The following is a 24,826-nucleotide window of genomic DNA, read 5'->3' as shown; positions in this document are numbered from 1 at the left end:
ACACATGAAAAAGACACAAATCATTAAAAGTAACTTAATTTTTATTTGGTTGTTCTTTTAAACTCTACATACTTTGTTCAAACATGGGAATTAAACTGAAAACACATCAATATTTTTTTTTAAAAACATAAGTACTTTTACCAAATTCTTTACAGTTACTATTCCAAAGTAAATTCACAGACAAACTTGTGGAATGATATCATAAGACAGGGGAACAGTCATATATGTTCAAGTCCAGTCAGTAGTAAACAATTGTAGCTTTATGCAAGTTACACTATTCCCAGACATGATAAAGTGGAAGAGACAGGGTAAAGACAGAAAGATCTAGACTTAAAGGCTGAGAAAGTACCTTTCATTCTCAGTCGATATCCTGCTCAGTAGGATTGAAGGGAAATGAAGAAATCAGTTCATGGTGATAGAGACACTAAGAAATAAAGTGAGAAAGAAAAGCTGCTCTCAGAAACATGCCTGCTTGTAAAAGCGTCCTAAAGCGGCCTCAATCTTCATCAAGACTACATCAAAACTTCTGTCTCAGACTTCATGAAAGGAGCCAGCTCCTATGAGTAGAAAGTAAAAAAAAAAGAAAAAAGAAAAAGCACAATCCACCGTCCATCTTTAATCCTCCATTTTGAAGAAACTGGAAACATCAGAATATTCCATGTTGTTTTATGTGAAAAACAAGTAACATTCAAATGTGATGCTGTGATTAAATGTCTATACTCTGCATATTTAAAACATAATTCAGCAAGCAATTTAAAAAGCAAGAAGAAAGAGCAGATACTCACATTAAGCTTTTTACAACACTAATATCTAAATGACAAACTAAAGTGCAAAACAAAGTGGAAGTGATTTTCTGGTATTTATGCCTGGGAAAAAAAACAAAGTGTAAGTTGCATAAAATTACTAATGAAAGGGTTTTTTTAAATGAACAAATTGTACTCTGTTTTCTTTTAAAAATAAATACAACACAAAAACTTTTTTATACCCAGAGGACATCCTGGACATTAAACACCAGTACATAACTATAGAATAGAATAACAACAAAAGGGTAATTGCACTTTTTATCTGTCTAATTGCACTGAGCCTCGTGGGGTTTGAAGTTTCAGAGAAGCTTCTCATTACTAGGTCTTAATCCAACTTGACACACAACTACTCCCTTGGCTCATATTATGTATTAAAATTGTATTAGACTCCAGATCTCAAGTCACCATGGGGCATATACACAAGTAACACAAGTACGGTATGCACTGTTGCAGAAAACAAAGCGCTGATTTCATTTATTGCTGCTGCTGAGCAGAAACTGTCATGTAGTATGTATGTAGTTGGACCATCATTGTTCACAGACAGTACACTGGTATCAAAGACTTTAAAAATGTGTGTGTTGCTGGAATGGCTGTGAGGCTCAACATGAGCCCGGCATCGCTGTGCTCCCACATACACAAAAGCACTTACAATGACTGTAAGCCCCAAAATACATCGCCCCCAGAAATCAGCTCCTGCCCACCTCAGGCTGCACCTTCAGCTTCACACCAGCAGGTGGCGCTCCAGTCAGCTCATCGATGAGTGATGAGCTGACTGTGTGTCTCACAGGTAGCAAGCATATGGATGTATTGCATTGCTTTTATTGCAAAATAAATGATCTGTTTGTTGATGAATGTAATGACCTACAGTAAAAATGTTACACTGTTGGAGTAATGCAGTGACAGTATTTAAGCTGTGCTTCACTGTGCTTCTATTGAGAAATTAAAAACAAAAAGGTGCTGGAACAACTTGTGTCATTTAAACCACATAAGGCCAGATGTGAAAAAAACGTTCAATCAAATTAGCGGGAACATGCTGGCTGTCTTGTGATTAATACTAAAATAGACATCCTCCACCATGTGAGAGACTCCAGCAAGAAGAAACAAGACACTGAAACTGAGATTTTTGCTCATCCGAAATGCTTGGTAATGATCCTAAATGTCATGTTGAAACATCACATCTGGCACCTTGCACTCTGTGCTAAAGTGTGTTAACATAACTGTGGAGATGGATTGTAAAGTGTGCCTAAAGCTTATTCTGCCAGTGTTTTAATCCAAACTATCTATTTGGAATCAATTAATGCACCGCCTGCACAGTGGGAGTGACAGGAGGTCAGACTGAAAATAGGCAGCTGCAGATTTCCCAAGGCATATCCCATGACTAAGCAAACAAATCAACATATTAAAAACTGCACATATCACACTGTAAATACTGTGTCATTCGCATGATAGAAAAACACGAGCGACTTTGTTTATGCCCAAAGGCTCTTGTTATGGACATGGAAATTATCTCGCAATTTCCTGTGACCAGTAAAAAATGTTGTTTTTTTTTTTTTGTATATTTTATTCATTTTTTAATCATTTTTTAAAAAGTTTACATTCTCAAAGCCTTCAGAAAGTTCATGTTGGGGTAAAGAAGTCATGTGGCTGGATTTTCCATTATCTGCATTAGAGCTACGAGTCTGACATTTCATAGTCAAAACCCATCAACCAAATGTTTCTTTCAGCACGATTCCATTTTTTAACCCCAGTTCCTTTTTTGTCATCCATGGGAGGGTTTATATATATGTATATATGTGTATGAAGAAATGCAATGTCAAATAAAACAGGAAACCAACATTTCCAAGTTTTTTTGAGTGTGCTTTCCCCCATGTTTAACATAGAAGACTTAATTCATAATAGAGAAAAAAAAAAGAAGAGAGGAGCTAGAGAAAGGGAACTAAAAAACAAAAGTGCTTCGATGCATGTCCAGATCAAGGCCTGGTCGGATCCAGACCAGCGCGGACTTGACAGACCACAGCAACAGAGATGGCAGTGGCTGGAATGTTCCAGAGATCCGATGCGCGGCGCTACATACTGATCCACGGAGGGTTAGCCCAAGACTCACAGGATGTAAAAACAAATCTAACAAACCCACAAGCAAACAAACCACGCATCAGAGAAGTGTAAACCCCTGGAGCTGTTTATGAGTCCATTTGTCTCAGTCCTGCTCTCCTAGAGGTGTACATACAAGAGTGTGTGTGTGTGTGTGTGTGTGTGCGCAGAGAGTGGTATGCTCCAGGCCTCTTCAGACATTTACAGAAGTCAGTAAAAACAGTCCAGTCCTAGGGAAGGAAAGAGGCAAGGGTGTGGACTGAGGGTACAGGTCGATGGAAGAATAAGGTCTGATAGGAGGGATGTGGATAGAAGACGTTAGTCGTGGTCTGTCTGTCTCTGTGGGAGGACAAGATGACCAGAAGAAGACAGTGCGTCAGTCTGATGATAACAGGAAGGGGAGCGTCTGGTCGTTCCTCAGTCATGGTGGGCCTAAGTGTGTGTGTGTGTGTGTGGGTCTGTGTGTTTGTGTGTGTGTGTGTGTGTGTGTGTGTAGTATGGGTAGGACAACCAATGGCATGGACTGTTTGGTCAGACATGGAGCACCTCCATACTGTAGTCCTCTGTCTCTGTGTACTGGGAGGAATTTGTGTCCGACTGGGTGGGGGCCAGGGCCTCCTTGTTCTCCAGACTCGGCTCCATGAGAGGGGGCTTCTCCAGCGCCAGCTTTTTACACGTGTCTGGTCGGTTCTGGACGTATATGACCCGGTTGTAAGCCTTGAGTCTCCTCCATAGATGGATGTAGACTTTGCACTGGACGTACATGAACACCAGTCCACCCGTAAAGCCGATGGCCACGACCACCAGCTTGGTCCAGAAAGGCCATTCCAGGATCCCTGAGGTACAGAGAACAGACATAAAAGAAACGTGCTCAAATCAAACACAGACCAGACTATGAAAAAAGAAACACTGCAAAATAAAATGTCTACGGTCTAGTGCATGTACTATATGTATAGTCTTGAGGTTCAGCAGGTCACAAAGTCAAAATGCAGAAGCACAAAAACAGGAGGGAAAAGAATGGCGTGATAGTTTAACAGGTATTTCAGTCAATCATTCACCAGATCAACCTTGAACTACAATATGCTTTAACAAGGAAGGTATGCGGTTGGGGAAACTATCATACAATGCAGTATACATGTTGTATGTAAGACAAACGGACAGGAAAGCATCACAATGTGCTGTATATTTTCAAAGAAGCAGGCTAATGTTCAAGGGCCACATTGATGTTTTTGAAAAGCATGTACTATATGTGCCATATACTCTATATCTACAATCTGATATAGAATTACATATACCACATTTCTAATGCAGTGCAGACTTTTCAAATCAGTCTGCACTTACTCCAGAAAAATAAACACCATCAAGACAGATATTGTGTTCATTTTGCAATTATCTAACCCAAGCAGGTTTAAAGTTTTGATTTTGATACTGTAGCAACATGACTAGAAACAAATGGGGGCAGCCTGGTGGCCTAAGGGGTCAGGCACTGACTATGAAACTTTCCCGAGTCGTGTTCAGCCAGGGACCTTTGTTGCATGTCATGTCATTCTCTCCTCTCATTTCCTGTCAGATCTCCAATGCCACCTTCAAATTAAGGCACAAAATGCCTCCAAAATAATAATATATAACAAAAAGAAACAAACTGCTTGAGAAGTGGGAGCAACAACACTAAAATAAACTAAAACACCACAGCAGGCATTCAAAAATGATTAGCAGTAATGTGCACTATGAATTAAAGTAATTTGCTTAACTGTGCAAAAACATTTGTATGGCCCCTGAGGCGGTTGCAACATTTCTGCAAATTGCTAACCCCTGAAATATAAGGCTCCAAGCAAGAAGAAATATAAATATTTGTAACAAGCTGCAACATCATCCAAAACAAAAAAGCTGGGACAGAAAAGGGATCTTCAAAAACAAAATCAAAAAAATAAAATCTGTCTTCTTTGGAAATATACAGCTGACCTGCAACCCATCAGTCTTTTCATGTGGGCTATTAAATGTCAGGTGTATGGAAGAAAAGTTTAGATCCTAAATCCTATTTTGATGATAAATGTATGGAATGAAATGCAAAAATGCCTCATATTATGGGAGGAACCTATTCAAACAAGGCAAACATAATCATCTTGGTATTAACTATGCTTATAATGGACAGCAATATCAGGTGATTTCTATACTGTATCAGCCTATTGACTAACTAAATTTGAGATCAATACCTGAGGTGAATCTTTTTGCTGGAGTGCGGCCTTCCTTTATGACTTGGTTCTGGGGGATATAGGCACTTCTTGTTTTAAAGGCAGAGCAGCTGGCTGAACCAGTGCACCTATTTCTTCTCATGAGCTCAATATGTCAGTGAAGTTTGGTCTAATCAAGCCACAAAGTATAAAAAATAAAATAGTGTGTTCCTTGATACCGTGTCTGTCTGCGTTCATTAGGTTGGAACATTCAGTGAGGTAGTGAGAATATAACCAGCCTGGTAAAGAAGTATTATTTCTATCTTGAAATCAAGGCAGAAAGGGGAAGGAAAGTGGTGTAAAGTGCAGTTGGAAAAGAACTGGATACGGCTGACAGAAAGGCTGACAAGGAAAACACAATTTGAAAGTCAAAAGGTCAAACTTGAAATGTTTACCTGGGATTCTTCCGGCTGCATGAGTAAAGAGAGTGTAAGTATCATGTATTACCAAGGACACAAACAGATTGATAGAAAATGGTAAAGCCAGAAATTTATAGTGAAGTCAAATATTACAGTTGCACACTTTAGGATGTAATTCATCATGCAATCATACACATTAAATCTGCTTCACAAATCACAGTAGACAATAAAATACATTTCAAGGTGTATTACATCTAATCTGCTGTAATCTGCAAACAATGTGAGAGAAAAGACAACTGTGGTTCTGTGCGACTTGGCAGAGGACAGCCAGTTCTGGTGAGGAAATATTTGGCATCACCATGGTGATTGAACCTGAAAGGCCTCAGGGACTTTAACAAGTCTGAATCATCAGGTTGGGCTAAACAGGCACAGCCTGCTCTTCCATCTGCACACTGTCTCAGAAGCACCAAATACGCCAGAGAGGAATGAGTGGCAGCAGACGACATGCCACCGGATGTTACAAAAAGCTCATCATTAAGACTGCTTTCTCCATTTTTAGCCCTGATGGTGAGAGCACAGCGCTCTGAGGATGGTGGCGTCAGTCTTTCCATAACTACATGCTTCCGACCCCTTTGGTCAGGATGGCAGCACAGGCTCAAGGGGCCACTAAAGGGGTCTTTAAACCCTAAGTCTTGTTTTTTTACTCTTACTCTGATGTTTTAAAAAGATCATAATGCCTTGCTGACTGCTTGCTGGACTATTGCCTGTAGCTTTTACAGCCCATGGTTGGCAGATTGGCACAAACAAACATATAATATTTTTAAAAACAAGTGCCCACAAATTCCTTAAAGGGATAGTTTGTCATTTTTGGGAAATACGTTTAAGACCCCAGAAAGTGACTGAGCCCTGCCAGGAAATAGTCTGACACATCCCTGGTAAAACCACACTGTTTTTACACTTTGGTACAAAAAACTAGATATAATGTGTTAATTAGTAAGCTTTAGTGGTGCTGGCAGGGCCATTTGAATACATTTTGAACAGAGGCAGTCCAGCTGTTTCCAGTCTTTATGCTAAGCTAAGCTAACAAGCTGCTGGCTTTATGTTTAGTATGAGGCTGTACCAATCTTCTCATCTAGCTTTCAGAAAGAAAGAAAACATACGCTTCACAGAAATTAAATGTTATCAACGTGTGTTTAGACATTTATCTTTTATCTGCTGATAACCCACACACACACTAATAAAAACACGTATTTTATCTTTGTGAGGACCTTTTGTTTTTGACTACATTCTTCACTATAACAATAAGAATAGCCATGAACTGACCACCATTTTAATTCGCAGCACACACAAATACGAAACCTGATCTAACCTCATGTAATAAGTGAGAATGAACCCAGGTCACCTCACTTTGCAATAATAACCTCTGAGAATTTCAGTCTAAAACTGGATCTGAGGCTGATAAAAGAATATATCTGTTTTATAAATCTCCTTTCTTCTTTTCTTTTATCTCTTAACTTTCTCTTTTATGGACGTCAGATCTAAAATCAAAGAGAACTGAACTGAACTGAAACTCGCAGACAAAAAAACCTTCTACACATTTGTTCGTTCTCAGCCGTGACTTTGATGCCCACTGAGCTTCTGCAAGTGAATTACGCCCCCACATATATTCCAATCTTAGAGAACATTTCACACTGTTCACACTCACTACTCGCAGCACTGAAATAACACTACAGTTATGCAGATTTGTCGTTAAATACTGTGCATGAATGACTTGGGGACGGTGGTGGATTGTGGATGAATGGATGAACATAAAACTACATCTAACACCGGACAATGTTATGTTATGTTATGTTATGTTAATTCTTATGTGTATGTTTGTGTGTCTGAGTCTGTGCTGACCTTGTCTGATTTCATCCGCCGTTCTGTCGATGAGAACGTAGAGCGACCACACCACGCAGGTGATGGCGATGACGTGGAAGGTGACCGAGCACATGATCTTCCTTCTCTCGCTCGCCGTCATCTGTAGTTTCTCCCACTGCAGCAGACAGGACAAAGGAAGGACATTCAAAAAAGGTCAAAAGAGGAACACAATGCATTTCACACAGAGAAAAACAAAAGCTTTCAAACACAAACTTAACACTTTAACTGTTGGCTGTCTCGGCTGTTTTCTGGAGCAGCTCAGAGTGTGAGCTAAATATTTTATGGTGAGCAGTCAGCTACTGTGATCAAGATCCAATGCTACATAAAGCTTCTTGGCAGGGTGAGTAGGATAGAAAAGAAAAGTGGCATACAGCACTGAGCACAAAGGCCAGCTACCCTGCTGCCTGCCAGCCAGCTCAGTTAACACACTGTAGCACCTTGTCTGTCACTGGCTGCACAATACATCAGGAAATGAGCCCAGCGATTCAAGGAAAACACAAAATACAATATCAGCATACAAGTTGTGTAGACTCTCCCAGCATCCAAATGCATTACTCACATATTCATTGTTGAAATGGCAAGATTGCAGGGTCACTTTGACAAGAAGCGAGTATGAGATCAATCCAAGCATCCTTTGATAAACACTTCATACCAAGACCGTCATCCTCATCTCATCTCGAATTTCTCTGTGCGCCCACTCAAGAGCAACTTCAATGTTCACCATTGGGATTCAGAGGCCATTAACAGCGGAGCATTTGTTTAAGGCCTTTTGTGCAGCTAATGAAGGGTGGAGAAATTTTAATTAGAGTGTCCTGCTATCTTCAGGCCACAGTGATTGATAAGAGCCTTTAATGGAAGTGTTCTGCCTCTAAAAAGTTCCGCTTATGAAAACGGCTTCAAAGCTCAGTGTCAGGCTTGTGTTATCTGCGTGACAAATTTGAGACAGCTTTTGCCATTTTCAGCTTCATAACAAAGGAGTCTTAATTTATTAACTGAGACTGAACTAACAAATATGAGAATTAATTGACTTTACGTCCCACTTCATACAAACATGTACACATACAAACTATGTCTTACCTTGCGCAGCGGTTTGAGCTTGGTCTCCATGATGAACTCATATTTACAGAGCTCACAGCAGCGAGTGTCAGAGCTCTTGATCCACTGCTGTAGACAGGCCTGGTGGACAAACCGCAGGCTCCCCGTGCAGTGGCATGGTGTGATCAGAGGACTCTCGTCATCCCCTTCACAGTGACAAATCCTACGGGAGCCAAAGAATACAGTCAACACTAAGCTAAAGGCAAGACAGCTGTAACAGAAGGAAGACAGGGGGGGAGGAAAGATCAAAAAGAGAAAAGTTGGCAGGCAAAGCTGACGGATATTTCACCAAACTCGAGCAAACTTGAATTTTGGAGGATATATGTCGGCGAACTTGTAGCGTTCTCTAGTAGTACGTATAATAGGACAAGGTGTTTAGAAAATGCTCATACCCAGATACAGATATGCCATAGATATATAGATATGAAACACAGTTAGGTGGAATATAATTTCCCAAATATAAAAGAATATTAACACCCTGAACACAGATTCAATACATGTCCCACATAAATAAACCCTATCAAGACAAACTAATTTGATTAAATGCACTTCATTTGCAAATCAAGATGACATTTTCAGAGAATAATCTTCTGTGTTCTTGCAACGTAGAAGTGCAAAATTGAACACAGAAAATCTAACCTCAGATACCCTGCAGTTGGGGCAGCAGCAATCTTAGTTTTGGTGTTGGAATAACTGACACATTTATAAGTTGCCTGTAATGATCAGCATTTTAGGTTGACAAATACAGGAAGAGCAGACTATGTAATCAACAGCGTTGTGCATACAGTTTCTCAACACTGTTTTTTTTATCAGATGAACTCAACTGCCCCTTCATCAACACCACTGTTCATGTTACAAATGTGTTTTGTTTTGTTGTCGCAACTTTTTAAAGCTTCTGTTATTTGTTGAAATGCTACTGCATGCAACTGTATTCAGTCTGACAGGTGTATGCAATATTGTGTTCAGCCCCTGTAGATGCTTGCAGAGTCTTCTGTAAGGTATTCTGGGCACAGATAGCAACAACTGGAACATTTGATTAGGTGTGTGCAACCTCTAAAGACTGCTGGACAGGTTTTTCTCAGTAAGAGGAACAAATCAGATCTTTTAATATCAGACCGGAGCGGTCCCCCTCTCGTCCTTAAGATTACATAAATCGGACACTATCTGACAGGCTGGAGGACGGCAGCTATTAATCAGCCCACACTAAGAAGGAGTGTATTTGTCTCAGTCTGCCTGTTCAGTGTAAGTGAGAGTCTGTCTGTTCAACTGCTGCTGAGACAGATTGTGTGAGAATCCAGACTATGTACACACTTACACCAGTAAGTCAGTCAGAGTCTGCCACAGCAGTGAAATTCAAAATGAAGGGTTGGAAAACGTTATTATTGCAACTTATTGCCTCTAAGTTAAGTCAATATCACACGCACACACCCTACATGGAGGAAGAGGAAGCTAAAGTCATTATGATCTCAGAATTCAAAAGTCAGGACGTTGACCTTGTTGTGACTGTTCAGACCAGGACAGAGTGCTCAGTAAATGAGGAATAAGCCCAAAAATCAGCTGCTGCTTGTTCCACCACAACACAATTTTAATTAAAGGTCAGCCTAATGTCTCTGGCTAGACTAACAGAGCAATTGTAAAGGGAGGAAAATCTGCTATAGTGTAGGATAGAATGCATGCACATTTTCCTGCAGAGCCTTCATAGATAAATGAAGCAGCTATACTTCAAACTCACTTTTTCTACCAATTTCTATCAGCGGATGCATAAACTAGCAAAGACTTCTACTATGTTTTCCCCAGAGTGAGTTGCAGAGTGCAGTGGCACCTCTCTCTGGGGAAGAAGAAACAAGTAAACAAAAGCATGGAAAGAGGGAAGAGAGGGGGAAGAGAGCAGGTTTTTTTTTTATCAAACGGGACTGGTTCAGGGGAGGATAAGAACACATGAAGACACACATGCACACCCACATGTGCCCCCACACATTAGAAAGTGAGCGAGCAAGATAACGTCTATTTCCAGACTCTACTGATCTGGCCAAAGCGTTACAAGATTAAAAGACAAAGTGAACGAAGGAGGATAAAAATAGGTCATTTCTACGGATTTCTCAAACAGAGGAGGAGGAGGAGGGAGTGCAATGAGGACTGAGGGATTAAAGGATAGACGAGGCATAATTAACATCTCTAGAAGAGGCTTTTTTTCCTGTTGGTTATGGCCTGGCTGCTTTGTTTGTGTTTGTTTGCATGGATTGCAAGATGAACTGCAGATTTTCATCCCACACATACTGTATTCCTATTTCAATTAAAAAAAAAAAAAAAAAAAAAAAAAAAAAAAAAAGAATCAGCCTAAGGACTTGGACTCTCTTTTGGTGCTCATATCAAAGGCTGGTCAGATTTAACAAATTATTCTAATGTTTATGTGGATTCTTTATAAGCGTAGGAGGGGATAACCGTAGCAAAATCCCTACACCTCTACATGGAGCCACGGTGGAAATAAAATGATCAGTAAGCAGCATGAGTGGAATCGTCTGTTCTTCTGTCAAGAAATGTAGGTTTTTGCATTGGCTGCTAGAAACAACCTGGATTGTATATAGTGCTTCAAAATGCACCATGAAGATTGAAATCTCACAAATGGAGAACAAGCACAGAGAACTCAGTTTTGTCATTCAGACATATGAACATAATAATTTTGCAGATTTACAGCTAAATTATCTGTATCTGTGTCAGCAGCAGCACGTTCCAAGCACCGTTAGGCATGGGAGGGAAGTTAAAATTTAATTTGCATCACTTGAGCAGCCAAAACACTCCCGGTTTAACAGTAATTTTAAGATGGCAGATGCACCGTTAGAGTATGTCAACATTAAAATGTGAGAAGCAAAACAGAGTTGGGAAATCACAAGCACCACAAGCTGAAAGGGAAACAAGCTCGGCAGTATTACAGCCCTGGCATTCGCTTTCTTCCTGTTCTCACTTGTCTGTTTCCTGGTACTTTTTCTCCTGTGGCATTCAGATGATCTTTGCACTCCACTCTCTCAGTGTGTCGCTTTAACATCCCCTCCCTCCAGCTACTCCTTGTTCTGCCCTCATCCTGAAATGTTTATATATTAATTCTCAAATGAATTTTTTAACACCAATCTGTTTTTTTCTTTCTTCTGCTAAACAGATTTTCATTGGGGTGGTATGGGGCAGAGTGTGACATCTGAGGCATTTTGTTCTCTCCTGTTCTCAGCCTGTTTTCAGTCTCAACAGTTTAAGCTCTACACTCTAGCAGAGACACGCTGATCATAGAAAAACACAATTGAATTAGCAGCAGCACCACTAGGAGCCATCTACCTATTTCCTCTTTTCGCCTCTCTACACGTCTTAAGAGGTTACTTGTCTCTCTTTGTGGGCCCATGCTTGCCTTGAAAGAGAATATTAAATTTCCTAAGAAGAAGCTTATCTTTCGGAGGAAGGTTAAGGAATTACACAGACTCTAGCTGGTTTGTATTACAGATGTAAAAGCTTAAAAGGTACCCTATGGAGGTTTTGAATACCAGAAGCTCTTTGGAGACATGTTTTTGCTGGTCCTCAACTAGTACGTGCATGAGAATGACAGAGGGCGATATTGCAAAATGTCTAAGAGTGTGCAAGCCATAAAAACACAAAGAAGAGGAGAAGAGATGAATCAAAAACTGGAGACGGCGTAAAGGCAGTCAAAACAAAGAAACGTATGACTGAATGTAATAACTGGCATTTACTTCAAAGAAAGAGTTAAATGATGTGTTTATACGCCTCTCTGCTGATCATCAGATGCAGGCAGTAATGTGTCAAGTTACAGAACAAAGCACCGTGTAAAAGGTAGGTAAGAAGATAACTACTAGCTGAGGTAAATACAAGCTTTTTAAATAATCATAGAAATCAGCTTTGGAACTATTTTATGAGAAAGTTAATGCATTCAATATGTTTGCTAGGGTACCCACAATGCATTTTGAGTAGGAACACTTAATGCTAATATAACTCTATTTTTTTCCTCTAAGGTTTTTCTAAAAGGTGACATTTCTGATTAGGAAATAGTCTAAGTCTCCTCTTATCAGACTTCCAACTGTTATGTTTTGAAATGTTGTCAATAAAAGAGCTGGCTAATAATTAACGCTCTATTTGTCTGTGGAAAACACCCACACACCCACACACATGCATTTTTACAGGTGAGGTCAGCCTTTGCTTTGAGCTCACGTTTTAAGCCACCTGACAGAAAGCTGGCATGATGTGTTTGTGTGAATGTGTGTGCAGTCAGAGACTATGCAAACTATTTGAAGCCAATAATCTCCCTCCTGATCTCCGGCTTTCACCTCGCCAATTCTGAGGTCATGTTTCTCTACCAGCCCACAGCTGACGTATAAGACGTCTAATCTGAGACACAGTACATACACAGACCACAGCTGAGGGGGCATCAAAGACAGACCTATATGATTGATGATGATGATTTTTTTTTTTGTGTGTTTTAGACTCAACTCTCATCAATCCAGTGAACTGCTCCCAGGCAGAGTATTGACACAGATACTGTGACCCAGAGGGGCTCAATATTCCTTTCCTTGGCAACTTACCGCTAGCAAACCTCATGTGTAGGGGCCACACAGCCATGACCTGGTCGGTAATCAAATATTACTCAGTCTGTCCCTCCTACCACGGCCAAGCAGATTGTAGAAAAACTGTCATGGGAAAAAGACTGATGACAGCCCAGTTGACCCAATCAGACAGATGCCATAGGTTCAAAACCATTTATTGTACCCGGTGTGTCTCTGTTCCACTATTTATCAGACAGACACGCACTCCATTCCTCAATACTATTAAATTCTCTAGCCTAACCTCTGCTCCTCTATATTTTCCTTAACATTGCCATTGCCCCTGTTCCTGCCTTTACTACAAAGCATGAAGCTTATGGGCAAAATCAATCACAAATTTCAGCAGCCCATGTAAGACACTTTAAGGCCTCATCGATCTTTTAACGGTGAAATATTATTTAAAAAACTCGTCTTGACAGCACAGTGAAAAAAATGGCAGAGCACTGAGCTAACAGTGAAACGAAATGAAATGGTATGAAATGAAATGAAGCCACATTTTTGCTCTAGACACACACACACACACAAGGGGTTGAATCAGGACAGCTGAGGGTGAGGGTGTTGCAGTGTGTGTGTAGACTAAAGCGTCTATGTGTCAGGTTCTTCTGATTAACAGGTCCACTCCGGGCGGGGGTTTTGAGGACAAATGCAGCTGAATGCTGGGTAGTTACACTACAGGATGAGAAGCTCTCCACTACTCCACAGGGCTCTGGGGTTCACTGCCACGTTAACGGCACAGGGGTGGTCTGGGCTCTACCAAGTCACAGTAAGGGTGGGTGTAGATTACACCATCCAGACAGTCACCCACCTGCAGCAGTCCCCAGATAGCGAATAGGGTGACAGTGGCCCAGTTTTCTCTGACAAAGGGGATGGGCAGCAGTCCAAGTCGCTGTCCTCATCCATATAGCACAGGGGGGCTAGAAGAGCGCCTGGCCCAACCACGGTGACTGTATCTGGGGTTGCCAGCTGGCCCGTTCCCTTTGTGGCTGGACTGGACCGGTCCTCCTCAAACACGTCATCATCTCCCAGTAGATCCTCAGGGGGGAACCCTGACTCGCTGCCTTCCAGCAGGGCACTAGAGGACTTGGTGATGTGGAGGTGAGAGGCATAGCTGCCCAGCTCAGAGCACTGCAGGCTGGCCGAGGTAGAGGATCGAGAGAAGGGGAGGAGGAGACGGAGGAAATTGGCGCTTGGGGAGGGATGTTGGTGGAGGTGGGTGTTGGAAAGAGGAGGAGGAGGGGCAATGACAGAAGGGTCAGATGGAAAACAATTGGCGGGAGGAACGCTCAACATGTACTTATAGTTGTTGGTGAAGGATGGGACGAGGTGGGGGTGGGTGCGTGTTGAGAAGGTTGGATTTGGGTGCTGGTGTGCGGGTGCTGTAGCCGCAGCCAGCTTGCCATTGAGTGTGTGCGCCCTTCGATCCAAGCAGGGCGGCTGAGCAGGCTCAGGCTTCAGCTCCAGCTCTCCCTCGGAGCAGGTGCGATCTATGAAGTGCAGGCCACGACAGAGACTGTCCACGCGCTGGCCCACGTCATTCAGAGACACAGAAAACCTGAGCGAGCCGTTAGGTTGGATGTTGACGGAGGATGGGCGGAGCAGAGAGAGCCAGTCTCGTTGTTTAGTGTGTTTGGAGGCTGGTGGGGCGTCTGTGCAGAAGGTGGTCACTGAAATACCTCCTGAGCCTTGACGGGTTTTACCATTAGAATTCAACAGAACCACTGCAGTCTGCTTCTGACAGTCCTGATGCTGACTGCTGGTGTCAAAGTGTTTGTGCATGTGTATTTATGAGAGGAACATGTGAGAAACGACAGTGGTGAAGGACAGCAGGAGAAGGAGCGGGGAAAGGGCAAAAAAGAGAAATGGAAAAGACATCATGCATTTGAAATCAAAGGAATCTGGATAAAAGGAGATAAAAGGTTTTGGAGGCTCTGCCTGAAAATACCAGACAAGACTAGACGACCCATGTTACAATCACATCCATTTTACAGCAGGTTACACGCAACCAGGGCTACTCCACACACTGCCACTGTGTTGTTCAAAGGTAAAGGGTAAATCAACACCCCCCACTGGTAAGGCTCTTAACCAGTAATGGACTGCTAAATAGATCAAATTTATTGTCCTCAGGTGTTCACATCACTCAGTGGCAGTAAGAGTGAAATGAAGCTGAAGTGGTTTGTACCTGCAGATGTCCTGGCTGGAGGGGGATACTGATGTCCTCGAGAAACTGCATGGAGCGTTGACGGAAGTCGGGCTCCCCGCCTGAGGAACAAAACAAATGCACAAAACAAGGCAGTTTAGGATAGACAATACAATAATGAGATGTCTTAGTGAAACCTTCAGGCAAAATAACTACTGTATTATTCAACAAACAGGATCAAATCATATCGCTGCCAGGAAAGATCCAGTGTGGTGAGAATTATCGGGCTGTCAGCACTGGAATCTGATCCTTACAGAAAGAGTAAAAACACGTCACACACTGATGCACAGGGTGATAAAAAGGGAAACCACAATACTGGCAGTTAATCTATCTGATTAAAGTAGTGCCAGGCAAAATCTGTCTCAGTGCGTCACGGAGCAGGAAAAACACGACGCTGCCACAAAGTGAGGGAGGCAGACTGCGAGACAGAGGGAGAGTTATAAAGAATGAGGTGCCGAGAAAAGCACAGGTGGGGCTGGAGGCTGTGGAGCCTCCACAGAGAATTTTTAAACAGGTGCACCTGCAGGTACAAGGCTATTAAAAAAAATACCCGCAGTATTATTCATTGTAGCTTTCACCGATTGGTGAGGACTACTTAAAATGGTCTTGAATTTCAAAAGGAAACTTCTGGTTCATTACCATTTGAGTTTATTTAAGAAGTTGTGGCCATAATTTTTACTGACTATAATCACATGTCACTGAGCATATTTACTGCTGAGATCTAGGAACACGACTACTACTACAAAGTCCGATGAGGTAAGAAACACGAGCGGTCAGACAATCAGACAGGCTGTAAACACACCAACAGTTTGGCTGGATTATCCACTTTATTTGGAAGAAAATAAACGAAAGTGAGAATACATGAAATGTCAGTGATAAAGTTGCCTTCAGGCAAAGTCGGCAGAATGTGAAGAATAAGAAAATCATTTACAAGTTATTCCAACTTAGTACTGTTCATACATTATTCTAAGCTGGTTCTAGCCTTGTAGTCACATCACTTAAATACTCAATAATTGCTACTTCTGCTGTGTTACAAATTTGGAGTTGTTCATTAACACATGCAATGAGATACAAACTCCAAGGCTCCTTTTCAATTAGCTGAATCAATTGTATTAGTGTTAATATTGGATTTTAATTGGATGTAACTGCCAGCAACGGTGGCTTTTCAGACTTTTTTCTCGATGATTTGTTGTCATTTGTGTAGTTGTTATTATAGAGAGGGAGATATTGTTGCTGTAAGAAAATCCTGATATCACCAACTTGGAGATTGACATGAACGTTTTTTCTCCAGTCAGCCTGAAACTGACTATAACTGTGAAAATGTCTGACTGTATGATCATCTGGCTCACTTCTCTTTAGCAATGTTGCCCAATTCCACATCTCAGCATTTAACATAGTTCATACACTGGTATCATCACCCATGGGAATGATGGCCAAAACTACAAAAACTAGACTGTTACATCCTTTAAAAGAAATAGTTTGACCTTGTAGGAAATTTGGAAAAGGCTACAGCCAGCAGCAGGTTAACAGTGACTTCCTGGAGTCACACACATGGTGGCAACAAGACTCCATTATGTTTTTAACCTTTGGACAGAGCCAGGCTAGCTGTTGCCCTTTGTTTACAGCAGTTATGCTAAGATAAGCTAACCGTCATCTGGTTCCAGTTTCATATTTGCTGTAAAAACATGAAAGTGGTATCAATCTTCTCACTTAACTCGCAACAAGAAAGTGAACACGAATATTTCCTAAATGTCGGACTATCCCCTCAACACAGCGTCCCGGGGCTCTTACACAGTGACTGCCACAGACTGGGCAGGGAACATAAAGAACAGGATCAGATAGTGTTTGGGTTGCTAACCTAAAGACACAGGGGTTCTGGCAATTTCAACGAGAAACTAATTACCTATTGATTTCATTTCTAACTAAGGGGAAATTTATAGCTCATCGCCTGACACTGGTCGATAGGAAATTCAATGCTCAGCTTTGTCCTTCAGCCTGTTTTTCTGACTGTACATGAGCAGCACGATCCTCTTTAACTGGCTTTTTTCAGACATGCTCTCCCTCTCTTTTGTATTGTTGTTATTTAATAGTTAATTTTAGGTTGCATTTTCACCAGCTTATTTGATTTCTCTAAAATATTCCATTTCATTTACTTATTCTAATAGTTCACATTCAAGCGTGCTGCTTGGTGCTCCTGCAGGAAAATGAACAGACAGCTCTGAGAAGTGGCTGAGAAACAAAAAGATCACATCAAAGCAATAAAACATTATTATTTTGCTGCTAGCTCTGCTGTATATTTATCTATGTAGGTGGAACATGCTGCTTCAGCGTTACACTTACAGAACAATAACCACAAACAAGAAACTGATGACATATGCCGAGTTAAAGCCTTGTGTGACTGAATTCTGACTGCAGACTGATAAAAAAAGAGGTGGATCATAATTGCACTGATGACTCTGGGTGGTAATCTTTATACCTTATTTTATTCTAGGTGTGTGTAAATATAATGTTCCTATACCATCTTGCCTGTTAATCATTCATATTGCCATCTGGCAACAGATACGAACAAACTGTCACTGTCAAACAGTCAAATAACAGGGTGATAACACAGTTGAAATAGTAATGATTAACTTCCCAACAGTGCATATGACTCTTCAGATTTCTATTCTGCTCTCACAGCTGCCCTCTCCTGTGACGAGGACCTTTGATGAGTAAATGAGTGGCTGCGTTTAATGGATAACCACAACACTGCAAGCGATGATATTTCAACAACTGGTGATAAATTGTGTTAGATGGCTTCGATACTTGCCACCTTTTACTTTCGAAACTGTAAACTGTGTAAAGAAGCATACTGTGAGGTGTTAATTAGATAAAATCCAGCCTCACATCATATTCTCACTGTAATGAACACCTGTTTATTGTGCTAGGTGAAACAGTTTCCCAGTATATTATCATAACTACTCATTTAACCTCTCTCCTTGAGGACTCCCACCCTCCACACGCATCCTTCATCCATGCATAAATTACTCTCTTTCCTGCTTGTTATACCTTCTCTTATTCCTCTAACACACCTCACATCTGCTATTACTTCAGCCTCCATTCTTCTTTTACCGTCCCTACCTGGAGAGAAGTACAGCTCTCATTTTCTAGTCACAGGGGCCTTTCAAAGAATAACCTTCAAGGAACAATGAATCACTGTCCCCCAGTGTGACACTTCTAACAAGCTGGACACATGTGAATGGGCCAGGTGTTGACAAGATGCTAACAGAAAGGCAACACAGAAAATAAGCACAACAGGTTATTATTAACCTTTAAAACAGTACAAAACAATCCCAAGATGTCACATCATCAATATTACTTCCACAAACAATCAAACAATCCACTTACCAGCGTTCCCCCTAGCTTTCAACCATATCACATGGTCTTCATCAATGGACAGAGTTTGCTCAGTTGTGATGGAGGTCAAACTGTTGACATGAATGAGGTAGGCCATGTGATACAGTGCAAAGGAAAGTAAGAAGGCCTTGAGTTGGGACTGTTTTGTCAAAACGACTGTTTCCAAAATCAAAAATGCAATTTAAAGGAATAGTTTGGCAAAAAGCTTTATTTACTTTTTTGCCAAAGGTTAAATGGGAAAGATCAACACCACTCAACAGCTGGTTAGCTTAGCATAAAGACTAGAAACAGGGGTAAAAGCTAGCTTGGCTCACACAACCCCTGGGCTAGCTGTTTCCTCTTGTTACCAGTCTTTATGCTAAGATAACCGTCTGCTGGCTGTAGCTTCATTTTTAATGGACAGATATGAGCGGCATCTTCTCATGTAACTCTCAGCAACAAAATGTATATCTTTCCCAAAATGTCAAACATTTCTTTTAATACTTAACTTTTAAGCCTATATAGAGTGTGAGTCCTTAATAATAATAATCTACTATTAGTGAAATCGTAACAGATACTGAGCTCACGTGTGAACAGATTCATCTTCAAGACAACTGAGCAAATTGGTGAAGACCACTGATACCAGATAAATCTCCTAAGTGGACCTGAAGTTGTTAAAAGATGAAAGGATTTTGTGCTTAATGTAACAAATTTGTTCTAAACTAAGATTTAAGTGACATAAAAGTGACTGATGAAGATTTGAAGTTATTCCACTTGACTTCTGGCTGCCTGAACAGGGATTATATTGTTTGTCTGTATGATCTTTCCATTGATTCACTGGAGACTAAGAATATGTATCCATCTATAAACTTGGCGCAGGGTTAATCTGAGTTAGGGTGTATTAATGCTGAGATGTTTTTTCAAGCATTATGCAACAGCCTTGTGCAAACGTATGATAAATCAAATCTTTAATAAGCAAGTTCTTTTATTATTCAACTGCAATCGCAGTTTTTTTTTCTCCCTCTAGATGACTCATTTTCATTTTAAGTTTCTCCCCAGCTCTCACAAGGTCACACTTCAATCAAAAGTGAGGATCCCAGGTATATACAGTTAGTGTCACGTCATTATAAGCCAAGTGCAGGCTGTGCTGATAATGTATATCACACTACATTCCAGCAGCATTTCAATGCAACTGCATCATGGCTCAAGGATATTCAAACTGTCACCATCTGTAAGAGACTTACAACAAAAGAGGAAGGGGTTAGATGGGTCAAGAGGAAAGGCTAGTTTTTATGATTATAGACTGGTAAAGTATACAATCACTATATATCAATAGAGCTGTGTCAAGTATGAAGCAGGAGCAAATCGCTGCAAAATTCAGTCACAGACCTAATCTCTTCTTCTGACACCAAGCAAGTGCAGAAAATCCACTGTCAGCTTAGATGCTATTTTTCATAAGCTACTCTAAGAAAAAGTCAAACACTTTTTTTTTTATTGAGAAACTACAAGCACATTGGCGCCGGGGTGATTTGGGAGCAGCAGATTTTGCAGAACGCCAAAGGAAAGCTGGTTGATTTGACCGGCCAATCATTTCTCTGGCACTTTGGACTATATTAAATCATGCCAATCTACATGCTTCAATGGGATCTCATGTTGGCTGGCAGAAACTGGCAATCAGTACAATTCCTTCAACTTCAACAGGCTTTGAAGAAGAGAAAATACAATTTAAAATAATTTTATTATTACTTAACCCAACTTCATGGGTTGTTATTTATTGAGATATTCAACATTTAAAGTAACTGTCCTCTACTCTCACAAGGCAGTTTCTGTTTACAGGAAAACAGATGATTATCAGCGATACAAAGAGAAGATCGTAAACAATACTGTAAATACTTCATGGAAATGGACTGTTGATTTGAAGGGAGTGGTGCCGTGTTCATGTCATATGAGACGCATGGTAGAGATGGTAGATATTCCCATCGAGCGGATAACTGATGATGATAACACAGCTGGCTGATAACATTCGACACTGATATGTTAATATAATATTTTTTTGACCAGTACAATAGCACTTTGGACACAGATGATTTGGTCTTTTAAGAGCTCTGTTTGTTTGATACTTAAGTGTTTGTTGGAATTCTGTAATAGCTTTAGAGCTGACATGATTATTTGATTAATCCTTTAGTAGATCAACAGAAAATTTGATAATTGACTTATCTTTTCAGTCACTTATAAGAAATCTTTTGAGCAAAACTGCTGAACATTTTCTTGTGCTAGCTCCTCCAGTGCGAGGACTTGCTGCTTTTCTCTGTTACATATGGTAGAAAACTGAATATCTTTGGGTTTTGGATGTTGGTCAGACTAAATAAGCAATTTGAAGATATTATCTTGAGCTCTGAGAATATATAATGGCTATAAGTATTTCACTGCTTTCTGATGTTTTTCAGAAAAACAATCAAACAAACAAAAATAATCATTATAGTTGCAGCCCTAAATAGTGAGCATGACCCACTATTGTAGCAGTGATTGTGTGATTGGGCTGTCATTTTACAACTTTGCAGACAAATAAACAATAATGGCACTTTCCACCAAAAGCATTTTGTAATGAAATCATTTAAGTCTGGTTTCTCCGAGGAAGGGAGCCAGCTTCAGCTTCAGCAGCAGAAAATGAGCAATGCTGCCAGACTGAGCAATTCAGCATAGAAAAATGAAAAATATGATGTGTTCTAAGAAATTAACAATTAACTTCACTTTCTACAGAATAGTGGTTTGGCTCAGTGCCTGCTTTTAACATCAGTGCTCCGCCAAGCTGAACAGAGCAGCAGAACTGGTCCCTCAGAGATCTGGAGGAAAGACCCAGGTTGTGCTCTGTAGCAATGGAGCCTGAAACACCAAAAACTGCAGCAGCTTGAATTTTAGAGCACCACCAGATGTTTGGCTGAGTATCAGCAGCCCACTGAGCGGTGGGTCGCTGCTTTGTGTCTTTATGAGGACTGTAATACTTTAATTCCTTCCCAAACAGTGTAGGAGGCATCGCACAGCTCCCTGGCACTGTGCTAAAGAGAGAAACGGCTACAGCTAAGCCTCCTGACCTCACTGAGTGGAAACTCGACTCACGCCAAATCAACGGGTAATCCTCAGCCCACACTCTGTGCTCAGATAAACCTTTCACGGCTGCTTTTGTATGTTCAACACTGACCGTTCTTTCATATTATGAAAAAATGCTGGTTATTTGCCCACAGCTCCACCTCCCTTTCACCATTCTCCAGATAATTTCTTTTTAAAAGATAAAAGACACTTTCTGTACGAATGCATCAATGAAACAAACCATATAGAGCAGATGAGAGATAACGAGTTTCTGGCTTTGGATGCACATATGTTTCCATCTAAGACCATACACCTTAATACCCCGCAGCGACAAGCTCCCTGATGGAGGCAATATCATCTTTATGAAACACTTTACCCCCTGGCTAAATGCTGCAGCTTGTTTTCCTGTTATTATATAAACCTCACTCATGACAGGTGTGTGTCTCATGACAGGGTGTTACTAGTAACTGGATATCTAGAACATAGATGTTTTTCTGAGTCATCCTCAGAACGTGGAATGATTAAAGAACACACAGCAGTTCAGTGACTGTCTACGTGAAAAACGTTAGAAGCTAGATCCTGCCAGGTTATCAGTATAAAACTAGAGCAAGTGCTTTGACAGAATTAACAAATTCTTTGGATGTTTGAGCTTTCACATACACATTATCCAGACTGCATTTCCCTGCCAAGCTGGAGATGTTACGAAATATCCCTCTCACGCTGATGCTGTGGTTATTTATGTAGAGAGAGATCTTTTAAATAGGTCAACAATTGGATTCGAGCACATTCATTTTTGATCCGATCTGACACGAGCCGATGTGATTCAGCTTGAATCTGTGCCATGTGAAGCAATGTAGGGTTTGTTTTGGTGTCCTTATTCCAAGTCCGGCGGAAGTTCATGTGGAAATTAATGAAAACAATCAAGTCGGGATCAGCCATTAAAACTGCATCTCAGACAGACAAGTCACGTGTTAATTAAGTGATCTTATCACCTGTGCGTTTTACTGTGATCCAAAAACTGCTTTTTATCTTTCATTTTCTGGGGCTTTGCAACATAAATGAACTTGACCTACATTCTATATTCTTTCAGCAAATGGAATATTTGAGTCACTGCTGGAAACATGAAAATCTTCCATCTCGTCCTGCCAATACAGCAGAGAGCAGGGAAACTTGTAAATGCACTGCATATATGCATAAAATCATCGTCTGTAGTCTCACAGATCATATTCTGATGTAAGCAGCTTCACGGCATAGTGGTTTGAGGACAGTGTGTTACTGAAAATATATTACACCTCTACCGTAATCCGCCGTTAGTCTTTTACAGTCTCTCAAGAGTTTGGAGATGACTTTTTGTACTATTTCCTCACTCACTCAATCCAAAGTGGTCTAATGGTTCATAACTTTCTTTAACCACAGACTCTCAGCAGACTTGTCTGTCCAGAGTACAATTAATACAGATTTTAGAACCTGCCAGTCGGAGGTATTTCCCTTTAGGAAGGAGCAGAAACACCAGCTGGCACGCTGACTGCTGATTATTAATTAAAGCTGTCAAACTTAAGAGCCTTGTTCATACTTTATGTCTATCACTCCATTATGCACACATTTGTCAGAGGAATGGCGGTTTAGGTAGGACATTCAATGACAATGAATAGCGTCTGGAAACCGTTAATTAAATAAATTGACACCTCGAATTACGGATGAGATACCTGGAATTTCATATCTCCTGTGTGTTTGTCTGAATTTCTTCAACTACAGGGGATGTTCTGAGCCAAAGTACAAGATAGATTTTAATTGATCCATTTCAGCTATTTAAAGCCCTGTCCTGACTATCAAGCCAAACTATCCCTCGATAGCACCTCTAGACAGTTTAGCGTCTCTCCACAGACACTTAAAAAAATACAATTGGAAACTGAGGGTAACAATCTACCTAATACCCTTAAAGCTCACTATTTAAGACATTAAATCTGTCCAAAAATCAAGGAGTCTTCAGGATGTTCAGGATGTTCTGGTGTGGATTATTTCTTGGCCAGGAAACATCAAATTACATTTCGATTTTTGTACAGTTTAACCAAAGAAGAGTTTATGTGTTAACTACTGAGCTTCACTGTTGTAAGGAGTCAGATTTTGTTGTTACCTTTATACAGAGCCAAGCTCGTTGTTAACTCGTTGCAACTTTAATGAGTCTCAGTTTCATAACACATTTCATAATTTTTATCAGCTACCAAAGGTCATTGATCTGGATGTGATGACTGTGATTTTCCACACTGGACAACCACATGAGCACAAGTTCACAGATCGTTATGTCACTTTTTAATAAGTGCACTTTAGAGCTATTACTCAGTCTGAAACTTGTGAACATTTGATTTTGCAGCTGCACTTTCTGGTTTGACTTTGACAGACTTTGTACTCACTTGTGGTGATGATAAATGGATTAAACTGGGGATGTGGTCAGTTGGGCCACTCATATTGCCTTCCTAAATATACTCTGTTATAAAGCTGCAGTGTTTGGATCTCTCAAATTCAACTGGTGAGCAATTGTTAACGTGTGCAAGTAAGTATAGTAAATGTATAGTATTAAATACAATATTTTACATGTCTCAGGCCATGATCAGGTTCATAAAACTGAGCAGCTGCACTACTTGTTCATTTGTTATCTGCTATAAAATAGAAATAGAGTTCTCTTAAACTGTGAATTCAATTCTGTAAATGCCATAATTAATTGGTGAGTCCATTTTTATAAAGTGGTCAGTGTTTGTTTTATGAAGCCATACAGTATAGTCCTTTCTAGTCTGGGACCGGCACATTGTCTTAGAAAACAGTATTTATGTTGAACCATAACTGTAACCCTGAGAATGAATGTTGGTCTATTTATCACCAAGGTGCAGTAACTCCCATTGAGCTCACAGCTAGAGAACGACTAGCTTGTGGATCAAACGTTATTGTCGGAGCGGTCCCATGGTGATGATGCGACCCTGACATCTATTAGCACAAGTAAAGGGTTTATCCTCTAAGAGGCTCAAGAGAACAAGTACTGAAACCCTGAAGCTAGATTCGATGCAGGCCGTAGCTTTGC

The 24,826-nt window shown here is 40.7% G+C and overlaps 1 protein-coding gene across 3 annotated transcripts in view; it reads right to left on the bottom strand.

Annotated features, from left to right (window-relative positions):
* Positions 1 to 23: 23 nt before the first annotated feature.
* Positions 24 to 24,826, bottom strand: part of march8 (membrane associated ring-CH-type finger 8) — an 81,429-nt gene continuing 56,626 nt past the window's right edge. The window contains exons 4-10 of one of the 3 annotated variants that reach the window (XM_022763525.1): positions 15,274 to 15,353; positions 13,900 to 14,847; positions 8,482 to 8,662; positions 7,384 to 7,519; positions 5,508 to 5,535; positions 5,361 to 5,364; positions 24 to 3,764 (exon numbers count right to left, since the gene is read on the bottom strand). In XM_022763525.1, coding sequence (XP_022619246.1) covers positions 3,426 to 3,764; positions 5,361 to 5,364; positions 5,508 to 5,535; positions 7,384 to 7,519; positions 8,482 to 8,662; positions 13,900 to 14,847; positions 15,274 to 15,353 — 1,716 coding nt within the window. In that variant the 3' untranslated portion in view covers positions 24 to 3,425. The remainder of the gene's footprint in view (positions 3,765 to 5,360; positions 5,365 to 5,507; positions 5,536 to 7,383; positions 7,520 to 8,481; positions 8,663 to 13,899; positions 14,848 to 15,273; positions 15,354 to 24,826) is intronic. The other 2 variants (XM_022763526.1, XM_022763527.1) reach the window with 2 other exon arrangements.

This window comes from Seriola dumerili, unplaced genomic scaffold, assembly GCF_002260705.1.
Source record: "Seriola dumerili isolate Sdu_G_001 unplaced genomic scaffold, Sdu_1.0 BDQW01000478.1, whole genome shotgun sequence".
Taxonomy (NCBI): Eukaryota; Metazoa; Chordata; class Actinopteri; order Carangiformes; family Carangidae; genus Seriola; species Seriola dumerili.
This window is presented reverse-complemented; position numbering and strand designations above follow the sequence as displayed.